Raw genomic sequence first — 12,401 nt, forward strand, 5'->3', positions numbered from 1 at the left:
GGCAAAGGCTCCGAGTCGGAGGAGAGTAATGTTACCTCTTCAATCACCGGGTTACTGGCGCCGGTGTCATCCTGCCAATAAACAAAATGATGGTAAAGTGGACAGCAGCAAACAACAAATATGGCAAGAGTTTAAAGGTTTAAGGGTTACCTCTGACTCGGAGCTATCGCTTAATTGCAGCAGCTCTGAAGCAGTAGGTCTGTTTCCCTTTTTGCGAGGGGCGGCTCTCTTGGCGGCTTTCTTCGCCTTCCTGGCCTTCTTGGCCGCCTCATGGTCATACTTGACCCGCCAGAATTTATCATCAGCCTGAGAAATACAGTAATGAATTCTTAGCAAGATGGCATGTAAAAGAAGTTGAAAGGTTAAAGGTCAGCGGTTTACCGCAGGGGCCGGATTGGTCTTGCAGAACGGGGCTAGCCCGGTCCTTCCACAGTCTGCCAGGCTCTCGTTTAACAGAGCCTTGGTCTCTTCTTCAGCAACGTCTTCTGGAAGATCATTGCGACTGTGTCTCTGCGGGTCATCCTTTCGCCCGGTGTACTCACACATTAAGCCAGGGCGGCGGCTCAATGGGATCACCCGCCATGAGATCCAGACCCGGACCAGGTCTATTCCGTTCAGACCGTTGCCTAGCAGGGCCTTGATCTTATTGATCGTTGGAAGCAGAGGCTGGCGTTCCGCGGCAGTCAGCTTGTCGGATAGCGGATGAGTCGGCTCCAGGCGCGTTGGGCGAAAGCCGGGCAGTGGGCTCTCATCAGCCGGGGACGTGTCTTGGCAGTAGAACCAAGTCATGTTCCAGTCCTTGGGGTGACTTGGCGGTTCTGCGTAAGGAAATAGACAGTCCCTGCGCCGTTGGATGGAGATGCCGCCTAACTCTAGACTTGGACCGTCTGCGCACTCGGTTTGGCGGTTCAAATAAAACAGCTCTCTGAAGAGCAGCAGACTCGGCTCTTCTCCAAGATATACTTCACAAAAAACTTGGAAGTTGCAGATGTTGGATATGGAATTGGGTCCTATATCCTGAGGCCGAAGGTCAAAGAAGTTGAGCACGTCCCGAAAGAATTTTGAGCCGGGCGGTGCGAAGCCCCGGCTCATATGGTCTGCAAAGATCACTACCTCCTCGTCCCTCGGCTGAGGTCTTTCTTCGGACGGGTCAGGGGCACGGTAGGACATCACTTCCTTCTTGGGCAGATATCCGGACTTAACAAAGTTGGCCAGGGTCTCTTCGGTGACGTTGGATTTCATCCAGTTGCAAGTGATGGGAGCCTTGGGAGGCATGGTGACGGTTGGTGGTCTATGAGGAAGAGAAAAGTGTCCGGGTTAATTATAAGCCGGGGATTATCATTCAAACTACAGTGACGGCTTATGAAGGGGAACTAATGATATATATTGATATGGTGGGTTATCTAAGCTGTCCGGGCTTTCAGGTTAAGTTGGTCATCTACGGCTTACTGCAGTTAAGTCGGAGGATTTTACAGAGCATGGTTCTCTTTAAACCGGACATGTAAGCCGCCGAGATTCAATGGTTGCGTTTTTACTAAGTGTGGTAAACAGGTTTCACACACTACCGTAACTTTTTTTGGATCAAAATAGTCGGAGCAGAGAAAATTTTCTAGACCTAAAAAACAGAGGCAGGAGAAGTTCTTGAGGTTGAACACAGTTCTTATGCAGTAAAAAGATGATTTCTTGCAGATGAAATGAGTTCCGAACGTCTACCGCAGTGGTTTTACGTAAGGATAAAGATCAACCGACTACGGTGGTGACGAGGACTGCCGAGTTTCTGGGCAAAGGTGACGAACACGAAGAACGGGAGGAACCCTACCACAGATCTGTTCTAGCAAGGCAGAGAAGACTCACCGGAGTTGAGGAAGAGCGAAGATCGCCGCCGTTATCTGGTCTGGGTCAGGGTGATGCAGCGGCCGGGTCGATGAAGATCAGGGGCGCGACGGCGGCGGCGGCGGCAGAAGCTCGGGCAGAGGAACGACAGCGCGAGGAAGAAGAAGGAGAGTGTGAGAAGAGAGTGCCGGGCCGGCCTATTTATAAGGTAAGTCATAAGTGGGCGCGAGATTCAAGGAGACCACGGCGTGGTTATCTCCCCCTCACGGCGCCTCGATTTTCGGAAAGACAGTAACAGCAGAGATCCGTTGTGGATCTGGCGGAGTAAAAAACGGACTTAATGGAGGATGACGTCACGGCGGATTATCCGGAGTCCGGAGAATGACGTCACACCGGGTGATGGCCTTCACACGAACGGTAAGCCGGAGATTTTTTCTGTCGGCAGAGTTGAAGATTGACACGAGCCGGCTCAAGTCAATCTGGGGCCTAATGTTGAGGATATAGACCTTGGAGTCACCCGCCAGGAGGGCCGGGTTACTTGTAGGGTCATTGCCAGAAGCCCGGAGCCAAGTTCCAAGATAATGGGCCAGAGATGGGCTGAGACCCGGATATGGCTTAAAGCCCGTAGTACAATCTTTATTGTTATAGGAGAACTTGTAGTATAAGGCAAGTATTGTTTAGAGTCCGAGTCGGACACTCTTATGAGCCGGCCGGGACTCTAAGGGCCGCTGGGTGTCAACCTCTCTATATAAAGGGACGACCCGGCAGCGGTTTAGGGACGACAACAATCTGATCGAGAGCCGGGCATAGCTGTTTAGCTCCCTGGTTATCGAAACCCTGATTAATACCACCTCAACTGGACGTAGGCTTTTACCTTCACCGTAAGGGGCCGAACCAGTATAAACCCTCGTGTTCCTTGTCCCACTTAACCCCTTCAAGCTTCCCAATTGCGATGGCTCCACGACTAAGTCCTAACCCGAGGACATCTGCCGTGACAATTCCACGACACCTACCACATTTGAACAAAACATGTGCTATGTCCTCGGCTCTAGATTTACATATCGGGCATTGGGATGTGGTACCAATATGATGATTTGCTAGGACACATAAGTAGGTAATTGCATTGTGTAAACAGCGAAGTTCTCTTCGGATAAAACCTCACACTGGGTAATCTATCTTTTCCATAATGGCCGACAGGCCACAAATGGATTCCGAAACGTCGATGTGTACACAATTTTTTAAGACATCACAGACACAAAATCTCATACATGTGCATATACACTCATCTCTATGAATACTCGCACGCAACATCTTTGAGAGACCGAGCCGACATATCATCTTGAGATTGAGAAGTCGCCACAGAAGCCTTCGTAGTCGTTGGGTACATCTCCTCGCATTGAACTCACATCGTTGGAAGGCCTGGAATAAATCCAGAAAAATGCGAGCAGCAATGTCAAGTCTGGGACTTGAACTCTGTCAGGCAAGGGATACCACTGTCTCCTAACCATCAAATGTCGATGTGTACACTAACACCTGTAAGCATGTTTAACAGATCTGTTCAGCTGTCCGGCTAGTACTTTTATCTTTAGAAAAACCAGCACTTTTATTTTAAGTTGTAACGCATGAAAAAAGAAAACTTGCTGCGGGGTACATGTGCTGATGGTTATATATTGACGTCAAAGATCATATGCGTGCCTGTGTTATTTAGGTGAGAGTAGGTGAGACGTAGTAGTATGGCCCATTCAATCCTACACGATTCCATTGACGCTTCAGCAACAACTTCAGGTCTGCAGGAAATTAGTTAACTAGCTCCTTATGGTTACAGAACTTTCTTTTGGATTATCTAAATGTGACATAACAATGTCATATCTAAGTATGATACCAGCGTCACCTTATTTCTTTGTGGTTTGTCTTGTTTGTTTAACTAGTAAATTTCTCTATGCGTTGCAACAGGGACATACTTCGGTTTAGAGCAAACAAAATGTATTTGAATCAAGATGGTTTAATTTGCCCTCGTGGTATTTCTCCAGAGAACATTCCCCACGAAGAATTGCATCTAACGACAATGATACACCCCACAGGATCCGCTAACATTCGGTTCATGTCCGTGTATGGCATGGATCATGGTGCGCCCATTCAACAACAACAATATGATGATGGGCAATGTCTAAGAGGTCGGTGAAATCTAATGAGTGGTTGTATGCGAGTATTTGAAAAAACTGCCACAGGGTATAATGTAGGCTTATCATGGTTGGTGTAGATTGAACAATGAAATTCGACCTCCACGATGCATGATTTGAGCTGTTCTTCGTCTGAAAAAGAGCTAATCTTTGTGGTGCGATGGTACGCTTAGAAGAGCTCTGCACTGAAGGAAATATGCCCTAGAGACAATAATAAAGTTATTATTTTATTTCCTTATATCATGATAAGTGTTTATTATTCATGCTAGAATTGTATTAACCGAAAACTTGATACATGTGTGAATACATAGACAAAACAAAGTGTCCCTAGTATGCCTCTACTAGACTAGCTCGTTAATCAAAGATGGTTAAGTTTCCTGACCATAGACATGTGTTGTCATTTGATGAACGGGGTCACATCATTAGGAGAATGATGTGATGGACAAGACCCATCCGTTAGCTTAGCATAATGATCGTTAAGTTTTATTGCTATTGATTTCTTCATGACTTATACATATTCCTCTGACTATGAGATTATGCAACTCCCGAATACCAGAGGAACACCTTGTGTGCTATCAAACGTCACAATGTAACTGGGTGATTATATAGATGCTCTACAGGTGTCTCCGAAGGTGTTTGTTGGGTTGGCATAGATCAAGATTAGGATTTGTCACTCCGTGTATCGGAGAGGTATCTCTGGGCCCTCTCGGTAATGCACATCATAATAAGCCTTGCAAGCAATGTGACTAATGAGTTAGTTATGGGATGATGTATTACGGAACGAGTAAAGAGACTTGCCGGTAACGATATTGAACTAGGTATGAAGATACCGACGATCGAATCTCGGGCAAGTAACATACCGATGACAAAGGGAATTACATATGTTGTCATAAGGTTCGACCGGTAAAGATCTTCATAGAATATGTAGGAGCCAATATGGGCATCCAGGTTCCGCTATTGGTTACTGACCGGAGAGGTGTCTCGTCATATTTACATAGTTCTCGAACCCGTAGGGTCCGCACGCTTAACGTTCGTTGACGATATAACACTATATGAGTTATGAATGTTGGTGACTGAATGTTGTTCGGAGTCCCGGATGAGATCACGGACATGACGAGGAGCTCCGGAATGGTCCAAAGGTAAAGATTCATATATTGGATGATATGGTTAGGCCAAGGGGTCAGGCCCACGGGGCTATAAGTCGTCGCAAAAGAAAGTTTTGCGGAGGTCAGAGGCCAAACGCCGGAGACCCTGACGTCTGGCCCTGGGCCAGATGGTGAGGCCCGTGGCATCTGGGACAGACGCCAAGGATTGTGGCGTTTGGTCCTGGAGTCCGAGTGGGACTCTTGCCTTTTGGGCAAAACCAACTTTGAGGAGGCTTTTGCTCCAAGTTTTGACCCAAGGGCTCAACGTATAAATAGAGGGGCAGGGATTGCACCAAAGACACATCAAGAATCACCAAGCCGTGTGCCGGCAATCCCGTCCCCTCTAGTTTATCCTCCGTCATAGTTTCTGTAGTGCTTGGCGAAGCCCTGCGGAGATTGTTCTTCACCAACACCGTCACCACGCCGTCGTGCTGCCGGAACTCATCTACTACCTAGCCCCTCTTGCTGGATCAAGAAGGCAATGACGTCATCGAGCTGAACTTGTGCTGAACGCGGAGGTGCCGTACGTTCGGTACTTGATCAGGACGGATCGTGAAGGTGTATGACTACATCAACCACGTTGATAAACGCTTCCGCTTTCTGTCTATGAGGGTACGTAGACACACTCTCCCCTCTCGTTGCTATGCATCTAGATAGATCTTGCGTGATCGTAGGAATTTTTTTGAAATACTGCGTTCCCTAACAGTGGCATCAGAGCCAGGTCTATGCGTAGATGTTATTTGCACGAGTAGAACACAAAGAGTTGTGGGCGATAATAGTCATACTGCTTACCAGCATGTCATACTTTGATTCGGCGGTATTGTTGGATGAAGCGGCCCAGACCGACATTACATGACCGCGTTCATGAGACTGGTTCTACCGCTGTGCTTCGCACACAGGTGGCTAGTGGGTGTCTGTTTCTCCATCTTTAGTTGAATCGAGTGTGACTACGCCCAGTCCTTGTTGAAGGTTAAAACAACACACTTGACGAAAAATCGTTGTGGTTTTGATGCGTAGGTAAGAACGGTTCTTGCTAAGCCCGTAGCAGCCACGTAAAACTTGCAACAACAAAGTAGAGGACGTCTAACTTGTTTTTGCAGGCTTGCTGTGATGTGATATGGTCAAGACTAGATGATATATAAATTGTTGTATGAGATGATCTTGTTTTGTAAAGTTATCGGCAACTGGCAGGAGCCTTATGGTTCTCGCTTTATTGTATGAAATGCAATCGCCATGTAATTGCTTTACTTTATCACTAAGCGGTAGCGATAGTCGTAGAAGCAATAGTTGGCGAGACGACAACGATGCTTCGATGGAGATCAAGGTCTCAAGCCGGTGACGATGGTGATCATGACGGTGCTTTGGAGATGGAGATCAAAGGCACAAGATAATGATGGCAATATCATATCACTTATTTTGATTGCATGTGATGTTTATCCTTTATGCATCTTATTTTTCTTGGTTCGGCGGTAGCATTATAAGATGATCTCTCACTAAATTTCAAGGTACAAGTGTTCTCCCTGAGTATGCACCGTTGCTACAGTTCGTTGTGTCGAGACACCACGTGATGATCGGTGATAAGCTCTACGTTCACATACAACAGGTGCAAGCCAGTTTTGCACACGCCGAATACTCGGGTTAAACTTGACGAGCCTAGCATATGCAGATATGGTCTCGGAACACTGGAGACCGAAAGGTCGAGCGTGAATCATATAGTAGATAGGATCAACATAGTGATGTTCACCATTGAAAACTACTCCATCTCATGTGATGATCGTACATGGTTTAGTTTATTTGGATCACGTGATCATTTAGATGACTAGAGGGATGTCTATATAAGTGGGAGTTCTTAAGTAATATGATTAATTGAACTTTAATTTATCATGAACTTAGTCCTAATAGTATTCGCATATCTATGTTGTAGATCAATAGCTCGTGATGTAGTTCCCCGTTTATTTTTTGATATGTTCCTAGAGAAGAATACGTTGAAAGATGTTAGTAGCAATGATGCGGACTAGCTCCATGATCTGAGGATTATCCTCATTGCTGCACAGAAGTATTATGTCCTTGATGCACCGCTAGGTGACAGAACTATTGCAGGAGCAGATGCAGACGTTATGAACGTTTGACAAGCTCGGTATGATGACTACTTGATAGTTCAGTGCACCATGCTTTACGGCTTAGGACCGGGACTTCAAAAATGTTTCGAACACCTGGAGCATATGAGATGTTCCAAGAGTTAAAATTGGTATTTCAGACTCATGCCCGTTTTAAGAGGTATGAAACCTCTGACAAAGTACTTTGCCTAAAAGATGGAGGAGAATAGCTCAGCTAGTGAGCATGTGCTCAGAATGTCTGACTACTACAATCACTTGAATCAAATGGGAGTTAATCTTCCAGATAAGATAGTGATTGAAAAAGTTCTCTAGACACTATCACCGAGTTACTACAACTTCGTGATGAACTATAATATGCAAGGGATAACGAAAACGATTCCCGAGCTCTTCACGATACTGAAATCGGCGAAGGTAGAAATCAAGAAAGAGCATTAGTTCTTGATGGTCAACAATACCACTAGTTTCAAGAAAAGGGCAAAGGAAAGGAAAGCGAACTTCAAGAAGAATGGCAAGCAAGTTGTCACTCCCATGAAGAAGCCCAAAGCTAGACCTAAACCTGAAACTGAGTGCTTCTACTGCAAAGGGAATGGTCACTGAAATCGGAACTACCCCAAACATTTGGCGGATAAGAAGGATGGCAAAGTGAACAAAAGTATATTTGATATACATGTTATTGATGTGTACTTTACTAGTGTTTATAGCAACCCCTTGGTATTTGATACTGGTTCAGTTACTAAAGAGTAGTAACTCGAAACGGGAGTTGCAAAATGAACAGAGACTAGTTGATGGCGAAGTGACGATATGTGTTAGAAGTGATCCAAGGTTGATAAGATCACCATCGCACACTCCCTATACCTTCGGGATTGGTGTTGGACCTAAATAAATGTTATTTGGTGTTTGCGTTGAGAATGAATATGATTTGATCATGTTTATTGCGATACGGTTATTCATTTAAGTCCGAGAATAATTGTTGTTCTGTTTACATGAATAAAACATTCTATAGTCATACATCCAATGTAAATGGTTTAGTGAATCTCGATCATAATAATACACATATTCATAATAGTGATGCCAAAAGATGCGAAGTTGATAATGATAGTGCAACATATTTGTGGCACTGCCGTTTAGGTCATATTGGTGTAAAGCACATGAAGAAACTCCATGCTGATCAATAGAGATTGAGAAGGCCTAGACTTTTGGATCAATAGAGATCGAGAAGGAGAAGTTGCAACTAGCTCGAGACACGGAGGATTCTAGGATAATGTTGGCGGACGCAAGCCTCTTGGATGCGGAAGCAAAGAAGTAGCTTGAGGGAAGGAAGAAGGAGATCAACGAACATAGGGAGTAAGAGAGGGGGAGAGTGGATGTGGCAGCAGCGGAAGCGGAATGACGGTGGCCGTGGCAGAGCAAGCATCACAGATGTTGTCTGACGAGTGATCCATCACATTGGGCAGTTGTGCTCGGACTCGAATTTTATTTTGGCCTATCTTGATTGTTGAACTATGATTATTTTTTCTTTGTTAAATTGTTGAACTGTTGAATTGTGATGAATTGGTATGCTATATGATCCATGCGGATGGATTGCATGAATTTAAGGTTTTAAATTTGCGGAGTGTGGTTGACCAACAGGCAATATGAGAGGTCATCTGGTGTCGTGCGCGGTTGCACCCGAACGCGCCCGTGGATGTTTAAGGGGCCGGATTTTACTAAACAATGATGTGCAACATCTCATCCAAACTTGTATATTTTTTGAACGTTACCCTAGAGTCAGGAAAAATCAAAAGATAAAATCAAAGGATTTCTCCAAAAACATATCTTTCATGCAGCAATTATAAGAGAGAGGAGTTTCTCCTCCCGTGCATGCATGCATTTTTTTGTATTCTTCTTTTATGGGCCCATTGATATCATCAATAGCAGTGTTTTCGTTTCTCTAACGGAGAGTGGCGTTTTGGCTCCTAGGTGTAGATACACCTATTATGAAATATGTACAAAAACACATTTCAAAATGCTAAAAAAATTCGAGAAAAAAATACCACGTGTACATCGGACATCCTATGTTTCCACACAAAATTTCGGTGAAAAGGGCATTTTTTGTTGCATGTATAAAAAAGATAAAAAAAATGCCTCGTCGAAAATTGTCTTTTTTACACAAGCCAGAAAAATGTCCTTTTTCATCGAAACTTGGTGCGCGCACATATAATGTCCGGATTTACACGCGGGATTTTTTCTCGAAATTTTTAAACCTTTTAAAATGTGTATTTAGACAATGGGTGCATATACACCTATGAGCCAAAGTGAATTTCCAAAACGCCAATCTCTTTCTCTACCCCCTAATAAATTCAACATGTGCTATTCTCTAGTCATTGAGTTTCAGTCGAACAACTAGATGCCTAATATATTTTAAAATAAAATTATGTTTTACTTTCCGTTTAATTACATGTGTTTTTTCTAGCAAGATCGCTAAAACAAGACCAATGTTGAGTATAATTTTTGAAATTAATTTTTCGACAACTAAATCACCAAGCTTCAAACTTGTTTCGTTGAGATTCATTAATTCATGCCAAAAACCAGTAATGTTTTATTTTATTTCACATAAATAATCTTATTGTTTCACTATATACGGCTCGCCATGCTCCGTAGCGAATCATAATGTTTTACACTATTTACCAAAGTGTTTCATCGTAACTAAAAAGTTAGTAAATACGAGTACTTTAAATCCAGTTTCATTTGGGGGCATCGTGTTCCACCATGTTTTAAATTTGAATTTTCAAATTTGTTGAAATATAAAAAAGTGGTCTCGTTTTAAATTCCTCTCCATCATAATCACAAATATGAAAACAGATCATAAAATGAACTTTCGGTTGAAAAGATAAAATAGATTTAGACTTGGAAATAAAATGAAAAGGCATGGGATTATGGACTGGAGCACCAGTGAGAGAAAAGTCTGACCAACTGTAAGCAGTAGACCAATAGTCATGAATGCATGCTAATCTCTATTCTTATAACAAACAGAGTTGGTGATGATGGTGTGCCTGCCATCCTGCAATATAGGCCGTCCGATTTATATCTAACGGATAGGAAGGAAACTATGGCAATTTTGCAAAAAGATACCCACACCCCTCTTCACATTTGCAAATAAGGCCTTCCCTCATTATACCTGGCCATACCTCGGGCCGGGCAGGGCTTCGGGCCGGGCCTAGCCAAGCCCGACGCAAAAAACTCAGGCCCGAGCCCGGCCCGGCCCGACCGTCGGGCCTGTTTTCTAGACCCGAGCCCAACCCAAACACGTAAAAGCCCGTCGGGCTTCGGGCCGGCCCGGCCCGTCCTTCAGAAAAACGCGAAAACGATGGGCCCGGAGCGGCTCGGGCCGAGCCAGGTCGGGCTGCCCATGGCCAGGACTACCCTCATTCATCCTTTTATCTCACAAGATAAACTACTCATACAAATGCATCTTGATGTTACGTGCAACGCACGGGCATCTTGCTAGTCTTCAATAAAAAACAATGGCTGCTACATGCACCGGATATCCCATGCATGGTAGACATGCATTTCTCACAATTATAACACTACAAAACTAGTCTCAACTTTCATCCGCAACATGGACTTGGCTATTTGAGCGTCAGTTCCCTGAGTGACAGGACAGGATACAACTTAACTTAGACTACATATATAGTATAACCCAACTACGCATCAATTCTTTCTCCCGCTTGCAGACTTGAGAATGTCAGCCAGCACCCAAGGGCAGTTCGCCTCCACGTCCTTGTAGCCCTCCGTCGCCAACACGGCACCAAGAATCGCCGGCGTTCCGACGATGAACTCAACGCACGTCGCCTTGAGCCTAGGGCAGTTGTTCATGTCCGCCAGAGCCAGAATCCTGGCCACCGTCCCGACGCAAATGCTAGCAGAGAGCTTCTGCGAGCATATCAGCTTGAGCCTGTCCAGCCCATACCTGTCGGCGGCCGCGAGGAGGCGACAGGTCAACGCCAACGCCTCCTCATCGTCGTGTCGGTCGAGCTCCGGTGCCGTGTCGGTGTAGATGAAGTGCAGCATGGCCTTGAACTCCGCTGGCTCCATGCCGTGGACCTCCAGGCGCCGCGCACACTTCTTGTCGCTCGCGTCCCCGAAGAACTCGGCCATGAAGAGCGGTGACCTCGCGGCCAGGACGACCTTGTGCACGGCGAACGTTTCGCCGGAGACGACGAACGTGATGTCGGATCCCGTCCCGCTCCGCAGGAGCTCCCCGAGGTGCCGGTCCAGGTCTGAGGCCGGCACAGGATGCGACGCGGGCACGTCCACTCTCGGGCACTGTTCCCCGAGCACCGTGATGGCGCATTTCACGGTGAGAGTGCCGTCGGCCCCAATGTAGCCGGAGATCTCCAGGTCGCGCCTGTGCGCCAGCACGAGCGGTGCCGACTCGACGCCGTGGTGGGCCCGGAAGGCTGCAGACACCGTCCTGGCCTCCGACTGCGCGGCCAAACCCGTACGTACGTACCCGCCGCCGGCTGGCCAGCGAAAGGGAACCCCACCCATGGCGGGGCTATGCCCTATCCTGTCAGACCATGTCATCGAGGACATCTTGGCGCGATTGCCGGCCAAGTTCGTGCACAGATGCCGCTGCCTCTCTCGCGCCTTGGCCGGCACACTCGCCTCCGATGACTTCGCCGACCTCCACCTCCGCCTCGCCAACCGCCACGGCGGCCCCAGGGTGCTCCTCCTGCAGGAATCAAGCTCACGCGACAATAATGGACGTCCGAAGATCCAGGCGTCATCATTGATGCAGTCTCTACAGGACGCGCTACGTGCTTAACCCGTCCACCGGCCAAATGGCGGCGCTTCCAGAGACCCGGTACATGGCCTATGTCTATATCTCGTAAGGCCTCTATTACGAAAGCCTAGGGCTTGGCTACGACTCACGCACCAAGAAGTACAAAGGTGTGCACATTTACTACTGTGGTTCACCAGAACAAAACGAGTGTTTTTGCGCAAGGACATATTCATTGGTTGGTCAAGCATGACCTCGAGTCCCCATCTAAAGAGACATTGATCTCCTTCTCCCTATCAAAAATTTAGGACTACGCCATTGCCATCGATCGACATGGAGAAGAACCGTGAGCTCAAGCACTATC

At 46.2% G+C, this 12,401-nt stretch overlaps 1 protein-coding gene across 1 annotated transcript; it reads right to left on the minus strand.

The window, feature by feature from the left end:
• Positions 1-10,860: 10,860 nt before the first annotated feature.
• Positions 10,861-11,805, minus strand: LOC123171334 (BTB/POZ and MATH domain-containing protein 1-like). The gene has a single exon (XM_044588879.1). The coding sequence runs from the start codon at positions 11,803-11,805 to the stop codon at positions 10,966-10,968; it is 840 nt and encodes a 279-aa protein (XP_044444814.1). The 3' UTR covers positions 10,861-10,965.
• Between the last annotated feature and the right edge of the window lie 596 nt (positions 11,806-12,401).

The sequence above is a fragment of the Triticum aestivum genome, chromosome 7D (genome assembly GCF_018294505.1).
Source record: "Triticum aestivum cultivar Chinese Spring chromosome 7D, IWGSC CS RefSeq v2.1, whole genome shotgun sequence".
In the NCBI taxonomy this organism is placed as follows: Eukaryota; Viridiplantae; Streptophyta; class Magnoliopsida; order Poales; family Poaceae; genus Triticum; species Triticum aestivum.

Excerpts from the sequence above, each read along its gene's own strand:
- LOC123171334 (XM_044588879.1), bottom strand. The coding sequence starts at position 11,805 with ATGGGTGGGGTTCCCTTTCGCTGGCCAGCCGGCGGCGGGTACGTACGT.